At 40.5% G+C, this 18071-nt stretch overlaps 2 protein-coding genes across 2 annotated transcripts; both read left to right on the top strand.

Annotated features, from left to right (window-relative positions):
- The first annotated feature begins 198 nt into the window (after nt 1–198).
- Nucleotides 199–1542, top strand: LOC134753726 (uncharacterized). The gene has a single exon (XM_063689665.1). It carries the CDS (start codon nt 199–201, stop codon nt 1540–1542), a length of 1344 nt encoding a protein of 447 aa, XP_063545735.1.
- A 15698-nt stretch (nt 1543–17240) lies between these two features.
- LOC134753725 (uncharacterized) lies at nt 17241–17807 on the top strand. The gene has a single exon (XM_063689664.1). It carries the CDS (start codon nt 17241–17243, stop codon nt 17805–17807), a length of 567 nt encoding a protein of 188 aa, XP_063545734.1.
- The last annotated feature ends 264 nt before the right edge of the window (nt 17808–18071 follow it).

The raw sequence follows: 18071 nt of genomic DNA, 5'->3' as shown, positions 1-18071 counted from the left end.
AACGAGACGAATCTTGAACAGTCGGCAGGAGTCCACGTAGGAATAGTAGAAGAAGCGTTCTGGAACAGATACTCATCCTTAAACAGACTCATACGTGTTGTTGCCTATTGCCGACGTTTTTTTAGAAAGCGGGATAGCGCACCGAACAGCCCAGTCAACATACGTTATTTGCAAAAGTGGGAGTTGGATGAAGCAACCATGACCTGCATTAAAACGTGTCAAAGCGCTGAGTTCAAGAACGAAATTGAGGAAATCAACAAAAGCGGGTTTATTAGTTCAAAAACGTCCAAGATTCGTTCTTTAACGCCGTTTCTTGAAAACGGTATTTTGCGAGTGGGCGGCCGATTGGAGAACGCTTCGGACTTAGAAATAGCAAAACATCCTATTATCTTGCCCTACGACTCGCATCTGACCAAACTGATTGTGGCAGATGCCCATGAACGTACTCTTCATGGCGACCAGCGAGCTATGCTGAACTACTTAAAGTCAGCTTACTGGATAGTACGAGCGAAGGACTTAGTGAAACAGCACATTCACAAATGTGTGCGCTGCATTCGTCACAAAGCCAAGATCCAAACGCATTTGATGGGAGCCTTACCGCCGGCTAGAGTTACTCCAGGTAGAGCGTTTATCCGCAGCGGAGTTGATTATGCCGGACCTATCAATTTAAGAACTTCAAAAGGCCGAGGACATCACTCATACAAGGGGTATGTGTGCTTGTTTATCTGTATGGTTACCAAAGCCATACACCTAGAGGTAGTGAGTGAACTTACCTCTCGTGGATTTCTTGAGGCTTTCAAGAGATTCACATCCAGACGCGGCCGCTGCTTAGAAATCTACAGCGACAACGGCACAAACTTCGTTGGAGTTGCTAAAGAATTAAAGGACCTTTTTAATGCACAGAAGTCAGCTATAATCCAAGAAGTAGCGGAAGGTCTGGCTTTAAATGGTACCACGTGGCACTTAATTCCTCCTAGGAGCCCGAACTTCGGTGGATTATGGGAAGCAGGTATTAAGTCTACCAAATACCACATCAAAAGGGTTATTGGAGAGTCGACACTTACGTTTGAGGAAATGGCGACTCTACTCAGCCAGATCGAGGCCTGCTTGAATTCACGGCCTATCTCAGTTGTACCCAATGACCCAAATGAGCCAAACCCTTTAACTCCGGGTCACTTTCTGATAGGAGAACCTCTAGTTACGGTTCCAGAAAGGAACTATGAATGCTCGAATATTAGCACCCTTAAGCGATGGCAACTGACCCAGCGTATGCTACAAAACTTTTGGCGTCGTTGGTCTAACGAATACTTAACCCATTATTTACAGCGGTACAAGTGGGCACATCAAGTTCCCGAACCTAACGTTGGGGACGTTGTTTTGGTGAAGGAGGATGATCTCCCTCCGTCTAAGTGGCTTTTCGGCAGAATCATGCAGAAACACCCTGGCTCAGATCAACTGACCAGAGTGGTAACTATCAAGTGTAAGAATACTTTGATAAAGCGACCAACGTCTAAACTTTGTGTCCTGCCGGTAGCTAATTAGTTTTTAATTTTAGTGTATTTTTTTAAGATCATTATGTCATTAGTATAAGAAATCATCCCCCACCAGTTTCTTTTTCAGTTTTTCAAAGGTAGCTTTGTATACATTCAAACTAATAATTCAGACACTTCACGGTGGGCGGTCATGATGAAGGTCATGTTGTCTTTGGTGGGCGGCATGTACGAAACGCATATCGGAACTGGTTTACCCAATGTCCCGGTAGATGGCGCTGTTACCTCCGTCAAACTAGCGAACGCTAGTTCAACGTAGTTGCCTAAGGTGTCAACCTGTTTTGTACTTTTTTGAAGATTGTGTGGAGATATTTGGCTAGAATAAACATACGTCAGTTTCTTTAAGAACTCGGTGTTTAATTCTTGCTCCTTTTCGAGAACCTAGAGTACAAATTTGTACACCAACAAAAACATTATTTGCTGCCAAATAGAAAAAAAATACATGAAGTAGTTAGTAGTGCAAGAACTACATGTCTTTTTTTGGTTTGGCACCGCCTACAAAACCTAAGTCATTACCCGGATGGTTATAAATTTGCTTATTAATTAATTATTACTATTATTGTCTGAATTATTACCTATTAATTACTTTTTGGCAGAAATTTGCTTTACGACGGGATAGGGACTGGACAAGGATAGGGGTTGGTGGGGTTTATAAAAAAATTATTTTGTGCTTTTCAGTGGGTTGGTTTTTTGAAGGCGGTTCCCTTTTTTAAAAAAGAATTAAAATTATTACAGTTTTTACTTACTTTTTGGTTTTTATTTTGTTTTTCTTTTATTTATTTTTTTTACATTTTAATTGCACATTTTAGTTTTTCTTCAGTCACCCGTTGACCACGAACGCTGTAAAGGATTCGAAAGGTCGGCCGTTTTCAAAGTTTTATTTCATTAATCAAAGCTATCCTTTAGCAGGATTTCTCCTTAGGACCCAAGGATGGATTTAAGAAATGGAGCCACCTAGACCTTTGACTTAAGTAAATATGTTAATTCAGCTCTCAACTTTAAACCGAACTTTATCTTGACAGGTATCTGTCTTCATCATTTAAGCTTCTACGCTAAGTTTGGTATCGTTTTCGTATAAATCGGGAATGCCGAATTCATTTATGGTTACCTTATGTATGTATTTAGGTATGTTTGTTATGTTTCGACATATTTTTTAATGGCATTCACTTATTGGCTAAAGTTAGACCAAGCTAAGTTGGCAGCGATTTTAATAGGCCAGACTGTGAAAGTGTTATTTTATTAAACGTCAAACTTCTATGAAATTATGACATTAGAATAACACTTGCACAGTCTGGGCTATCAAAATCGCTGCCAACTTAGCTTGGTCTAACTCTAGTTATGTATTCTGTATATAGAACTAGTTTTAAGATTGTTTGCTTAACAGTCTCTTGACGTGAAACATGTATTTCATACACACTACGTTTCTGTCTACTTACCTTGCTACTTCCCATTCCACTCGTCGTGTATGTGGCCGGGGTATAAGGAGCGGTGGGCATGACGAGGAGCATTCCAGGCGGCGTGACGAGTAGCGCAGCGCGGCCACACTACGTTTCTGTCTACTTCCCTCGCTACTTCCCATGCCACTCGTCGTGTATGTGGCCGGGGTATAAGGGAGCGGTGGGCATGACGAGGAGCATGCCAGGCGGCGTGACGAGTAGCGCAGCGCAGCCACACTACGTTTCTGTCTACATCCCTCGCTACTTCCCATTCCACTCGTCGTGTATGTTTCCGGGGTATGAGAGAGCGGTGGGCATGACGAGGATCATGACAGGCGGCGTGACGAGTAGCGCAGCGCGGTCACACCACGTTTCTGTCTACTTCCCTTGCTACTTCCCATGCCACTCGTCGAATATGTGGCTGGGGTATGAGGGAGCGGTAGGCATGACGAGGAGCATGACAGGCAGCGTGACGAGTAGCGTAGCGCGGCCACACTATGTTTCTGTCTACTTCCCATGCCACTCGTCGAGTATGTGGCCGGGGTATAAGGGAGCGGTGGGCATGACGAGGAGCATGACAGGCGACGTGACGAGTAGCGCAGCGTGGCCACACTACGTTTCTGTCTACTTCCCTCGCTACTTCCCATTCCACACGTCGTGTATGTGGCCGGGGTATAAGGGAGCGGTGGGCATGACGAGGAGCATGCCAGGCGGCGTGACGAGTAGCGCAGCGAGGCGACACTAAGTTTCTGTCTACTTCCCTCGCTACTTCCCATGCCACTCGTCGAGTATGTGGCCGGGGTATAAGGGAGCGGTGGGCATGACGAGGATCATGACAGGCGGCGTGACGAGTAGCGCAGCGCGGTCACACCACGTTTCTGTCTACTTCCCATGCCACTCGTCGAATATGTGGCCGGGGTATAAGAGAGCGTTGGGCATGACGAGGAGCATGACAGGCAGCGTGACGAGTAGCGTAGCGCGGCCACACTATGTTTCTGTCTACTTCCCATGCCACTCGTCGAGTATGTGGCCGGGGTATAAGGGAGCGGTGGGCATGACGAGGAGCATGACAGGCGACGTGACGAGTAGCGCAGCGCGGCCACACTACGTTTCTGTCTACTTCCCTCGCTACTTCCCATGCCACTCGTCGAGTATGTGGCCGGGGTATAGGCATAACTAAATGGCAAATGGTGGTCACAAGACCAAAAAATAAGCAAATATAAAACTATGTGACAGCGACTAAAAGTTGGGGAATCAGTAGGACAACAATATAGTTATATTGATTTATACATAAATTAATTGGTTTAGTAGAAAACACAATTCCCCCAATGAAGGCGCTACTGGACGGACGACGCAGTCCTATCGTAGTACAAAAGTGCAAGTTAAATAATCTATAGGTAGACCAACCAGAATATGAGATGTTGATTGAAACTACTTTCAAAGGTTATTTGCACCTCCATAAAAAAAATTGCTAGAACACAACCTCTGTTAATGATCTCTACTCGTAATAGGGTATTAGACAATTTTTTATTAATGGTGTCAGTCGATCAGGTTTGTTTTGAGGATCAAAATGTCTGTATGGGACTCACTGTCTTAAAGCAATACAAGTCACAAATAATGGTCAGTCTGGCACCCGCACTTTACTGACGAAACGCTTCTAATATAATTTTTAAGAAAAAAAAAACGACTTCAATGGGGGATGCCGTTGAAAGAATTGAAAGATTACTTATTGTTGATGGTGCACTCTTAGATTCCAGACAATGAAATGAAAAAGACAGCATCTTTTGCCTAATTATGTACAAAAGGAGGTAAAACCACCCACTTTTCTAGTAGCTTTTCGTTTCTATGGTCGCAGTTCTAACCTAACCTAACTTAACCTACTTTTCTGATAGTTCTGTTTGTGAGAATCGCGGTTCAATGTCCATGTCCGGCTGTCCGGGTCCAAGTTTGGGCCCGAGTTCGGTCTGGGTCCGAGTCGGGGTCTGGGGTCCGGGTTCAAGTCCGGGTCCGAGTTCGGTCCGGGTCCGAGTTGGGGTCCATGTCCAAACCCGGGTCCGGGTCCGAGTCCGGGTCCAAGTTTGGGTCTGGGTCGATAACGAAGAGAACAAATCGCTAAACGTGAGTCATTGAAGAGTTCCATTCTGATCATCATCAGCAGTTCCATTTATCAAATGTCACTTTTTTAAATGTAAATGCTGGATTTGTTGATGAAAATACAAAAATCACTATATGTATGCCTTTCACATATGAGGAGTTCCCTCAGTTCCTCATGGATCCCATCATCAGAACTCGAGCTTGACAAAAATGTGTCTTGAAAACTACTTAACTTGCTTAACAAACATAACGAAGAGGACAAATCGCCAAATGTGAACTATGCGTCATTGAAGAGTTCCGTTTTGATCATCATCAGCAGTTCCACTTCATCAAATGTCACATTTTTAAATGTGAATACTTGATTTGTTGATGAAAATACTAAAATCACTATATGTATGCCTTTGACATTTGAGGAGTTCCCTCGATTCCTTCTGGATCCCATCATCAGAACTGCGTTTTGACAAAAACGGGACCAATATGTATGTATATACTTACAATCAAAAAAAGAATTTTCAAAATCGGTCCCGAAATGACGGAGTTATGAAGTAACAAACATAAAAAAAACATACAACCGAATTGAGAACCTCCTCCTTTTGAAATCTTGAAGTCGGTTAAAAATGGCCATACATCGTGATGTCACCATGTAACGTAAGAATTGAAAGATTACTTATTGTTGATGGTGCACTCTTAGATTCCATAACCTAAGCAATAGCTTAGGTTATGCTTAGGTGCCGTTTCGATGTATGGAAAACAAGGAAATTGCGATTTTGTCGGTGAAATATTGCGTTTCATACTTATCTATACTATACTATCTAGAGTCATACTATCTTTGTCTTACACTAGTACTAGCACCCAAAAGAAAAGTATGAGTATAGTTTTTTTTTGGTTCTTATTTACTGACATTTTGGTTTGACCAATTATATGTATATTGTTGCTAGCTTATGAATAAGATTTCAATCGATTTTATTAATTCTAGACTAATTTTAACTGACTTTCAAACTGGAGGAAGTAGGTTTAATGCATGACAAAACAGCGTCAGCTCATCTATATGAGTCACAGTTTTTAAATTCTTATTTGCGTATTGTTTCTTAATTGCTTTCAAGGAGCTCCTTTAACTTGAAATACATATAGGTATATGTATATTACCTTAAATAACAAATAAATATACCTCAGAAGTGAAATAAAAGTAAGTTCTTACATCAGCTGCAATTGCATCGGATGGACCACGCGTTCACTCTAGTAGTTTTATAAATTAATTTATATTATGTATATAGATTACAGGGTGGCAGATAATATAACGCGTTGTCAACCCAATACCAATGGAGCTGTTTGTACCTAATCCTTCTATTGTGTTAATTATATATTCTCAAACAAAGATGAAATTTTAAAAGTAGGTATAATAAGTACTTAATTGTATACATAAATATCTAACACATTAATGGCGTTACAATTGAAGATTATCAATAGTAACCTAATCAAGTCAGCAGTTATATTTTTCTGTAGCGTCTTGAAAATACTCAGTTTGGGTGAGTGATGGCAGGCGCTAGTCCGTGCACAAACATGGCTTGTCTTATCTTCCCACACTTGACGCCTTCGCGATAAATATTTCAGGATAGCTCCACTCCATCTCACACTGATATATCACACTCTATGTACTATACTAATGCGATGATTCACAATACCTACGGTTTATTTGATTTTTTCGTCATTTATTTTTCTTATTACATTACATTATTTGAGCTTGTCTCTCCTCACATGTAATGCACTGTACAATTATAGTTTTAAAACTTTAATCAGCTTATTACATTCAAAAAAATTATATCCTCTCATCCATAGTGGTGATGTTGGTTTAAGCAGTCACCGGATATTCCTATCCGTGGCTATAATTTTTTTCTACATCCGCTATTACTAAAATACTATAAATATTTGACTGCTTTTTCGTAAACGAGGTAGAGCACAATAGGAAACACCGTACGAATTTTCTTAAAAAAATCTAAAGGTAAACACGGTGTTGCGGTCAGTGCGTAAAATGAAAGCTCTGGGGGCTGACCCGGACCCATCTGGCCATGATCCTGGACCTGAACCTGAACCAGAACTTGGACCCGGACTTAGACCCGGACCCGGTCCAGGACCCGGAAATGATACTAGAAAAGTGCGTTAGGTTAGGTTTTAACTGCGATCCTCACAGAACCGAACTGCTATCAAAAAATTGGGTTAGGTTAGAACTGCGATCCTCACAAAAACGAAATGCTACTAGAAAAGTGGGTAGTTTTACCTCCTTTTCTACATAATTAGGCAAGCAGATGCTGTCTTTATCATTTCATTGTAGGTATGGAATCGTGCACCATCAACAATAATCTTTCACCGGCATCCCACATAGAAAACTTTTTTTTTTTCTTAAAAATTATTCTAGGTAAAATTCAAAACACAACCAGTCAATGAAACCTACATATTACTCGTATCATAATTAACATACATACTTGGGTGTTGGTTATTTCGTCGAAGTTATAATTTTTGACGTCTCACCCGTTTAATGTACTCTTCCAATAAAAAACAAATGCGGTTTTTTTTTTGAATTTTTAATTACGTTTTAGGGGTCGCTACTGAATTTTGAAAATTCAGGCCCTTCATACAAGATGACTTGTATTTTATTTTTGTTTTCGTTTTTTTTAAGCGAGACAGTGAGTCAAAGTATATTGAAGCTATTAATATGTTATTGAAAAGTAGTAGGTGTAGTTAATATATATTTTTAAATAATTTTTATTCCTGTTTTAGGAGTATGCACTGCTGAATCAATATTTAGCACGCCTAAAACACGCATACAATATGCTATTAAAAAAATTAGGGGTGTTATTGTATGTTAAACTGCACATTAATACACTTTAAGGACGGACAGACAGACAGACAGAGACAGACATGTCGAATCCATAAGGGTTCCGTTTTTGCCATTTGGCTACGGAGCCCTAAAAACGAGAAAAAAAAATCATCTTGTATGAAGGGCGCAAATTTTCTAAATTCGGTAGCGACCCCTAAAACTTATTTAATTGCAAATTATGAAAACAACTCCACATTTGTTTTTTAGTGGAAGGGTGAGGTATAGAAAATTTTAACTTCGATGAAATAAGCAACACCTTAATAAGTACATACATTTAATATACATTATCCTTAACTATGGCTACAAATTTGTTTCAATTTGTGGTGAGATGAATCACACGGCAAAAGTGGAGGTCGCGGGCCGAGGTCGCTTGGTAATGCAACATTAAAGAAAGGAAAGTTGACAGATTTCGTTTCAGAAAAATCAAGTCCTACATTCAGGCCATCGATTAAGGCATTAGAAACTGAAGGTGTACTTTAGCGCGTTGATAATACAAATCATGTTAGATACAACCGATAAGCGGTTAATCGAAAACTATTGTGACGTTGTGTGTTGTGTGACAAGCTGCTGGCTGTGCTATCTGCAAGATGACAAGGCAGTAGGCACTCGACATTCCAATCGGCAAATATACTTGACTAAATAGTAACCAAAACGGTTCAATTACACATTTCGTAGTTTCAAACACAACTATTTTATTTAGTACATTAAGTACCTAGTCTCCGCGAATATTGTAACTACGAGTAGTATACTTCCTCTATAGTTGGAATGGTACTTGGGCGAATTGTAAATAAAGGAACATAGTTAAATTCCTATTTTAATTAGTCTTATTTCCATTGATTCCGTTTTGTTACCAAAATTAGTCATAATTTTATTACCTAACTTAAATGCATACCTACATAGATCTAGCCAAATACGATATATATGAGTAAATTAAGTAACACAATGGAATAAATTAAAATGTGGACAGCTCAAAACTCAATAACGACCTTTAAAAAAAGAAATTATTATGTTATTCTGTAGTTGTTCAGACTTATACAGTACCGGCCAATAATATATCACCTCCATGTTTTTACGGTATAACTTTTTTTTTATATTTGTGAGTGACTTCCACCTCACTGCTTTAGGTTGTCTAGTAGTACTCCTTTGTATGGGCGATGGGAAAAATTAGTCTCATGTAATGGTTTTGTCATAGAGGTTTTTTTTAATGTATTGTTAACGTAATTTTTTTACTAGAGGTTTTTTAGTAATATGCTGAGTATCCTATTGTAATTCACGGTATTTCATTGCAATATTCATCATATATTTGTATAAAATGACTAGTAAAATATGCAATCTACAAACTAACCTATATTGTTTACTCAATACAAGCTCATACAAAAACACTCAAAAGGTGATATATTATTGGCCGGTACTGTAGCTTATGGTTCAATTAGTTATTTTTCTAAAACATGCAATGAAATCTTGATATTATGTTCTTCATATTAGGCTGGGAAGTATCACGTCTCGGGCGCGGTTAGACGATGGGCCTTTAATGAAATTTCATACAAAGTTGCAGGCCTAGGCCGGAAAGTGGCTCTTTTTTTAATTTCCATTTCACATATATTTTAAACACATCACCATGGCATTCAGCCATAAAAAAATTGTAAGCAATATTTGCTTTTTGATTCGTTATGTCATTCTGCCAATACGCCTTTAAAAAAAACAATAAACGATATTTGATATAGTTTGCAGTTTTATTTGTCTAAAATCTACATAAAATATATAAATAAAACATGATTCACAAATTTCAATTTTAATTTCCTTTTCACATATATTTTAAACACATCACCATAGCATTCAACCATAAAAAAATTGTAAGCAATATTTGCTTTTTGATACATGACATTCTGCCAATACGCCTTAAAAAAAACAATAAACGATATTTGATATAGTTTGCAGTTTTATTTGTATAAAATCTACAAAAAATATATAAATATAACATGATTCACAAATTCCAATAATTTAGAATTTCAAATTTAACTACACAAATAAATACAAATTTAAAATATTTCATTAGCGGTATAAATGTCTACTCGAACCGCAAAAGAAAAAATAACACGTAGGTATATTTTTAATCGTTTTGCACAAAAGGTTGGTTGGTTTTGTCAAAAGTATATGGGACAACCCGAAAACGCTGTCTACAACTTTGAATAAAATGGCTCAGATCTAGAAACGATATTATTATGGATTATATAATGTCAGTGTCAGAATTCAGAAAGCTTGGAACTCATATTGGTCACACAAACATATTTTTAAATCCAAATTAGATATTACACTGAAAAAAAAAAACAGCTATCGACACTGTAGTGACACCGACCCTACTTTACGGATACCAAACATGGGTGATAAACAAAGCCGTAACCAAATGGCAAACACAGAACCCTTATGGATTCGTCATGTCTGTCTGTCTGTATGTCTGTCCGTACTGTGACATACGCCACTTTTTTCCGAAACTATACTGTTGAAACTTGGTAAATAGATGTATTTTGTGAACCGCATTAAGATTTTTACACATAAATAAAAAAAAAACAATAAAATTTGGGGGTCCCCAGAACTGACTCAAATTTTTTTTTATCAAACCCATACGTGTGGGGTATCTTAGGGATGTCTTCAAAAATGATATTGAGGTTTCTAATATTTTTTTTTTTCTAAACTGAATAGTTTGCGCGAGAGACACTTCCAAAGTGGTAAAATGTGTCCCCCCCCCCTGTAACTTCTAAAATAAGAGAATGATAAAACTAAATAAAATATATGATGTACATTACCATGCAAACTTCCACCGAAAATTGGTTTGAACGAGATCTAGTAAGTAGTTTTTTTTAATACGTCATAAATCGTAAACCGCAATTTACCTTTCACTCACGTTTCACATAAAATAGTTATTTGTTATACAAGGGTGCAAAGTTGTATTTTACCCGCGTATGTGGAATTGAAACAGGAGCAAGCGAAAGGATTCTATAGTTGAACCACGAGCGAAGCGAGTGGTTCTAAAATAGAATCCTGAGTGTAGCGAGTGTTTCTACACACAAGAAGTAAAATACATTTGCACCCGTGTGTAACACAAAACTTTTCCCCTCACTATAGCGAGGAAAGTGCAACATCCACAGGCGTTAGATCATCTTCAACACTGGAATCACTTATTTTTGTACGATATTATAACAGAAAACACTGGAAATTCTGATTTTTACGTGAGATGATGACAAAGATGGATATGTAACGTAAACAAATAAAATTTAATCATGGGGACCACTTTTGGGGGGTAAATGAGAAAATTAAAAAATAAAGTTTTTCAAACTATATCGTGTTACATATCAAATGAAAGAGCTCATTGTGAGAAACTCAAATATATATTTTTTATAATTTTAGGATAAGCAGTTTATTAAACCTATTAGAAATGTGTAATCAAACGTGAGTCGGACTTAATTACTTAGTTTTTGGTCCGACCCCTATTGGTTTTGTAAAGACATTTCACTTACATTTCACATAAACAAGTGCGAGTCGGACTCGCGTTCTAAGGGTTCCGTACATTACACAATTTAAACAATGTATTTTTTATGTGAAATGTCGTTAAAAAACCCGTAGGATCAAAAACTAAGTAATTAAGTCCGACTCACGCTTGACTGCACATTTCTAATAGGTTTTCCGGTGATCTATAGGTAAAGATCTATTTTGTGTATTTTTTTCAAATTTTTTGACCCATTAGTTTTGGAGATAAAGGGGGGGGATGGTCATTTTTTGCATATTTTCTTGAATAATTTCTAAACTATCTATCTTAAAATTATAAAAAATATATATTTGAGATTCTCACAATGAGCCCTTTCATTTGATATGTAACACGATATAGTTTAACATACTTTATTTTTTTATTTTCTCATTTATCCCCCAAAAGTTAGTGGCCCCCGTGTTCAAAATTAATTTGTTTACGTTATATGTCCATCTTTGGGTCATAAACTTACATATGTGTAACAAATTTCAACTTAATTGGTCCAGTAATTTCGGAGAAAATAGCCTGTGACAGACGGACAGACAGACAGACAGGCAGACAGACAGACAGACGCACGAGTAATCCTATAAGGGTTCCGTTTTTTCCTTTTGAGGTACGGAACCCTAAAAATACCTTGTTTAAATTAATGTACGGAACCCTTGGAACGCGAGTCGGACTCGCACTTGGTCGGTTTTTTTTGTTTTAAAAATTATTTATAGGCGTAGTGGCAGAATGTCATAACGAACCAAAAAGCAAAAATTGCTTAGTTACATTTTCTTTAATGGCTGAATGCCATGATGCTGTGTCACAAGTATACGTGAAATGGAAATTAAAAAAGAGTTACTTCCCGGCCTAGGCCTAATTTTGTATGAAATTTTATTAAATATCCTGATACTTCCCAGCCTCATATGAAGAACATAATATCACAGGCTGTTAGCCTGGATATCGCAAAGGCCTTCGATAGGGTTTGGCATAAGGCACTTCTTTCCAAACTTCCCTCGTATGGGCTTCCTAAGGGGTTGTGCACATGGGTCTCCAGCTTTCTATCTGGGCGTAGCATTTCAGTCGTCACTGACGGAATATGCTCGGATTATAAGCCCATAAACGCTGGAGTACCCCAAGGATCTGTACTATCGCCTACCCTGTTCCTTCTGCATATCAATGATATGTTATTAACTAACAATATTCATTGCTATGCAGACGACAGCACTAGCGATAGCTGTTATACAGGTCGTGCAAACGCCCCCCCTGAGCAGGTGTCGGAGTGCAGGATGCGACTTGTGTCTGAGATCGAGACGTCCCTTGAACAGGTCTCCGAATGGGGTAGACGTAACCTCGTCCAGTTCAACCCCAGTAAGACACAAGTCTGCGCGTTTTCCGCCAAAAAAACCCCATTTGTCATGGCGCCAAAGTTTCAGGGCATTCCCCTTACCACCGCTAAAAGTATCGGGATACTTGGTGTCGACATTACGAACGAAGTCCAGTTTCGTAGTCATCTGGAACAAAAAGCCAAACTGGCCTCCAAAAAGCTTGGGGTGCTTAACAGAGCCAAACAGTACTTTACACCGGGTCACCGACTTTTGTTATATAAAGCGCAGGTTCGACCCCATATGGAGTACTGTTCTCATCTCTGGTCTGGCGCTGCACAATACCAGCTCCTTCCCCTTGACTCCATCCAACGTCGGGCAGTTCGTATTGTCGGCAATCCCGAACTTACTGACGGCTTAGAACCTCTTAGTCTTCGGAGAGACGTTGGCTCTCTTTACATGTTCTACCGTCTGTACAATGGGGAATGTTCAGAAGAACTTTTTGATCTGGTGCCATCGTCTCGTTTCGGCCTGCGCCGCCCCCCGCAGCCTGCCGCCCCGGGCCACGGCCCTAGGGTAAATACGCCCCTGCTCGTTTCTATCACCGCACCTCCTGCCAAAGGAGCAAAGCTCATCCTCACTTCTTAGACACATGGCACACCATGAATAAGCGGGCATCCCGCTCGTTTCTTCCCAGAACGTGCAGAATGTGGAATGAGTTGCCTCCTGAGGTATTTCCGTTGTGCTACGACATGGGATTCTTCAAGAAGCGGGTATTTAGGGTTCTCAAGGGTCGGCATGCTTAAGTGGCTCCTGTGATGTTGCTTACGTCCATGGGCGACGATGACTGCTTCCCATCAGGCGGCTCGTCTGCTCGTTTGCTATCACATAAAAAAAATATCAATATTTAATTGCATATGAGAAAACGTTACTTAGTTATTCTGCCCTGCTTACAAAGCAGGAGGTCCAGCGTTAGAATCCTAGTACGGGCATTTATTTCGCGGATATTTGTTCCTGTGTTACGGACGTTTCTTTGTATTTTATATATATACCTAATATACATATCGTCGACTAATACCCACAACACCAGCCTTATAGTTAGAGCAGACAGTGAGACTAGGTCGATTTGTGTAAGTGTCCTATATAATAATATTCATCAATCTTTCTAGTTGGCAGTCTGAAGTGACCAATGATAATTAACTAGGTTTCTATTTATAATCATACAATTTTGGTGGAAAATTTGTAATAACAGTTTGAGATTCGATAGCGCGTAGATATTTATTCGTTATCGCGTTATCAGAGCGCAGTGCCCCCTCCCCCTACCCGTCGCCGTCCCAGAGCGCAGGCCCGCGGCTCGCCCAACTCTTGCCCATAATGTACGATGAGTATGATGTTGGTACAAACCTACTTGCTCATTTCATATCAGTATTCACATTTCGTAATATTAAGGTCGTAGGTTGTTTAGTTTTTTATTAGTTTTTTATTAGTCGTACCGACCGACGACCGACCGAAAGGACTCGAACCTGCGACCATTGGAACACCGGTCCAATCGCTTCTGCCAACTGAGCCACGGAGGCCTACCAGATATGTGCGAAATTTTACATACTTAAGAAGAAGAAGAAGAAAGACATTTATTCCATAAAGCACACATACACGGGACAATACAATGAAAGAAAAAAGATGTTTAAAAAAGGGAATATAAAAATAATAGCACTTCGAATCGAATCGTTCAATCTTTACTGTAGATAGAGTTTACTTCAAGCAAATTGGTTTAAAGTCACTTATCAGTAGGTACTTCGGAAGTTTGGAGGACTATTTCTCCCAATAGATTGAGGCAGCTCAAAAAAAATACGTGTCTTTTATTTTAGACCATTCTCCAACATACTTATATCAAAATAAATCAAATCGGAACCCGACAGGTGGGTACTTTTCCTAGTAAAAAGAGAACTGTGCAAGAACTCAAAAACGACAACCGATTATGTTCAAAATAGTTTTCAATCAAATTCTATGGTGGATTCGCACAGCTAAACTGTGGAATGAACTGTCGCCTGCGGAGACTTCAAACCTTCAAGAAAAGAGCGTATTCCCATCTTAAAGGCCGGCAACGCACTTACAACCCCTCTGGTGTTGCGGGTGTCCATGGGCGGCGGTAATCGCTTACCATCAGGTGATCCGTCTGCTCGTTTGCCTCCTATTTCATAAAAAAAAAGAGCAACGGGCACCATACCTTGAGCTGTTCTCGAAGAGGTTCCCACGGCACCACGCGTTAAATGATATTATTCGAAGGGCATTGGTGTCAGCCAATGTCCCGTGTGTGCTCGAGCCGCCGAGCCTTAGCCGGTCGGATGGCAAAAGGCCGGACGGTTTGACCCTGGTGCCGTGGGAGAGGGGTAAGTGCCTCTTGTTGGATGCCACCTGCGTCAGTACGTTCGCCGCCACGCACCTTGGCCACACTGTGCGATCGGTGGGAGCTAGCAGGCGGCGTCCCTAAAGAGGGACAAGTACTCGGGGCTAACAAGCTACTTGTTTGTTCCCCTTGCCGTGGAGACATCTGGGTGCTGGTACGTGGAGGCGAAATCTTTTCTCGGGGAACTGGGGCGTCACCTGCAGGAGAGGGGTCACTATCCCCGCTCCGGGTCGTTCCTGGCGCAGAGGTTATCCATTGCGGTTCAACGCGGAAACGCAGCGAGCGTGATCCGGGCACCTTTGCGTCGGGAACGATGCGGGGTGGGTTATTCGAGTAGTTTTATATGTGACTTTAGTTTTATTTATAGTTGTTTTTTTATAGATTATTTTTAGTTCTTAGGTTTTTTTTAAGGATTGTATTTTTTTATTGTACCCAATAATACCCAATATGTACATAAACAAAATTAAATGAAGAAATTAAATTAAATAATCATTTATGTTAGATCATAACAATCCATAGATTATCTTAGTTTATCTTAAGCTAAGTACCTAATAACTAGTGTTAGTATTTACTAAATTAACCTACAACTAATAAAAAACTAAACACCATACGGGTCAACATACAGATCGCCCAGTCAAAACAACCAGGTGCCTCCATATTCGACAGTCCTATCTATCGGATAATACTTTCAAAAATGTTGGGACTGCTTCTCGCTCGTTGCATTAAGGATGCTGAGCGCTTACGCAAGATAGCAAGGAAACCGTCTGTGCGCGCCTCTGCAAACATCGTCTAAGCGCTGCAGAACCGTGACAGTCCCATCAGCATTCTGAAAGCATTATTATACTGAACTCGGAGAGCGTTTGTAGAACGCTGGGTGTACCTAACCCACAGGCTGCTCGTGTAGAAAGTCTGAAGCGTTATTATAACCTTGTCTGTACAGCGAGCGAATCTGCCTGCAAGCATGTTCCCACGAAGCGCCAACGCTCTCCGCTCTCTCTCCATGTCCATGTCATCTCTTGGGTCATCGATGACAATATGAACGAGATACTTAAAATGATACACTCTTTTCATGTCTTTGTCTTTACCATATATCCTGACAGAAGGAATTTCCTCAGGAATTTTTCCGCCCGCTTTAAAAATCATTAGCTCGCTCTTGGAGGGGTTAGGGGAAGGTTGCTATCATTGGACCGGCGCTTTGAAGTGACCATCTAAATATTTTAAAACCTATGCATGCTAGACTGAGATAGACAAGGTACAAAGTGTCCGTGAGCGATCCAAGCGGCCCCACCGCTTTCTCAATCGCGCCGAGCTTCTCGGCGACGAGTGACGTGAGCAAGTGTGTTTCGAGCGTTGGCGATGTGATAATTACGCTAAAGAAAAACGCTAATAAGTGTCATTATATTTGCATTTGTTTGAGTGTATTGACGTATGATGGTTAGAAATCTACTAATCATTAAATTTATATTAATAGTTTCTGGCCATGAAATAAAACTATGAAAACGGATTATATCGCGTATATTGAATTTATAATACATCCCGACGTTTCGAACTCTTTACAGCGTTCGTGGTCAACGGGTGACTGAGAAAAAATTACAAAGTGCAAAAATACCCACATACACTAAAATAATGAACAATCATAGACTACAAACTTTAAGGCTGGTTGTACACGCAAAATCGGTTCATAAGGCTAGTTATACACAACAATTATTTTAAGTAAAGATATATATATATATATATATATACGCGATCAAAAAACTACGCCGGCTCCAACCCTACACCACGGACCCGAGAAGATTGTGCTGTCTGCAAGGCAGCTGGGAAACCGATCCCTAACGAACTGATCCGAACGGACTGATCATCCGATTGGTGGCAAAGGGTGCCAGAATAATAAGGCTCGCCCAAACAAAGACGCCGGGAAGAGGAAGACGCCAGGAGTGAGCCAAGATTCACCTCCACCTTCCCAGCAAAACACTGTGGAGGAAACTATGAACACATCCCAATAATATGACTTTATCCAGAATCGGGACGATTGGGTGTCGGACCAAGACATGACGGTGGCCATAATTGCCCCTGCTATAGCCGGATCTCCGGCCATCGAAAAGACTGTGAGGGGTAGGGGGTTTGTTCTGGCTGTCATAGGTGGCTTAGGCATCATCGGGATTTATTTCTCACCCCGACGTGTCCTTTCCGAGTTTGAGCAGATGCTCACAGAAGTTGGAGCCCTGATAGGTCAGATATCCCCTATCCCGGTGCTGGTCGCTAGGGATTTCAATGCAAAGTCAATGGCATGGGGATCACCAGCGACAGACGTCCGGGAGGAGGTGCTGGAAGAGTGGGCGATCTCTATGAGGTTGACTGTCCTCAACACCGGGTCGGAGAGTACATGCGTGAGGCCCCAAGGGGAGTCCATCGTGGACGTTACCTTTGTGTCCAACGCCTTGGCCCGCCGTGTACAAAATTGGAAGGTGGAGATTGGCACAGAGACGCTATCGGATCACCGATATGTCCAGTTTGATGTCACAACCCTGCCCGCCACCCCCAGACAAAACCGACCCGCTGTGGGGGACAGTCCAAGGTGGATGGTGTCAAAGCTTGACAGACAGATCGCAAAGTAGGCGGCCATAACCGAGTCCTGGAGGGCTACTAATGACCCAGCGCAGGTGGTACAGGTCGATCAGTGATACATAGAAACGAAATACCAAAAGGAAATTGGCTTTAATTAACTAGAAGTATGCATAATAAATTAGACAGATATAAGACATTAGGTTTTTAAATAAGTATGTCAATATCATAGAAAATATACGTAGAAGGCAGAAGGAGATTATATATCATTCTCCCCCTCTATGGTTTCTTCGTCCGGGTCCAGGATGTAGTCGTTA

Source organism: Cydia strobilella, chromosome Z, assembly GCF_947568885.1.
Source record: "Cydia strobilella chromosome Z, ilCydStro3.1, whole genome shotgun sequence".
NCBI lineage: Eukaryota > Metazoa > Arthropoda > Insecta > Lepidoptera > Tortricidae > Cydia > Cydia strobilella.
The sequence above is the reverse complement of the archived record's forward strand: the minus strand, read 5'-3'. Positions and strand labels throughout refer to the sequence as shown.

Bases quoted from the DNA above. Each gene is read 5' to 3' on its own strand.
- LOC134753726 (XM_063689665.1), top strand. From the start codon at position 199: ATGACCTGCATTAAAACGTGTCAAAGCGCTGAGTTCAAGAACGAAATT.
- LOC134753725 (XM_063689664.1), top strand. From the start codon at position 17,241: ATGACGGTGGCCATAATTGCCCCTGCTATAGCCGGATCTCCGGCCATC.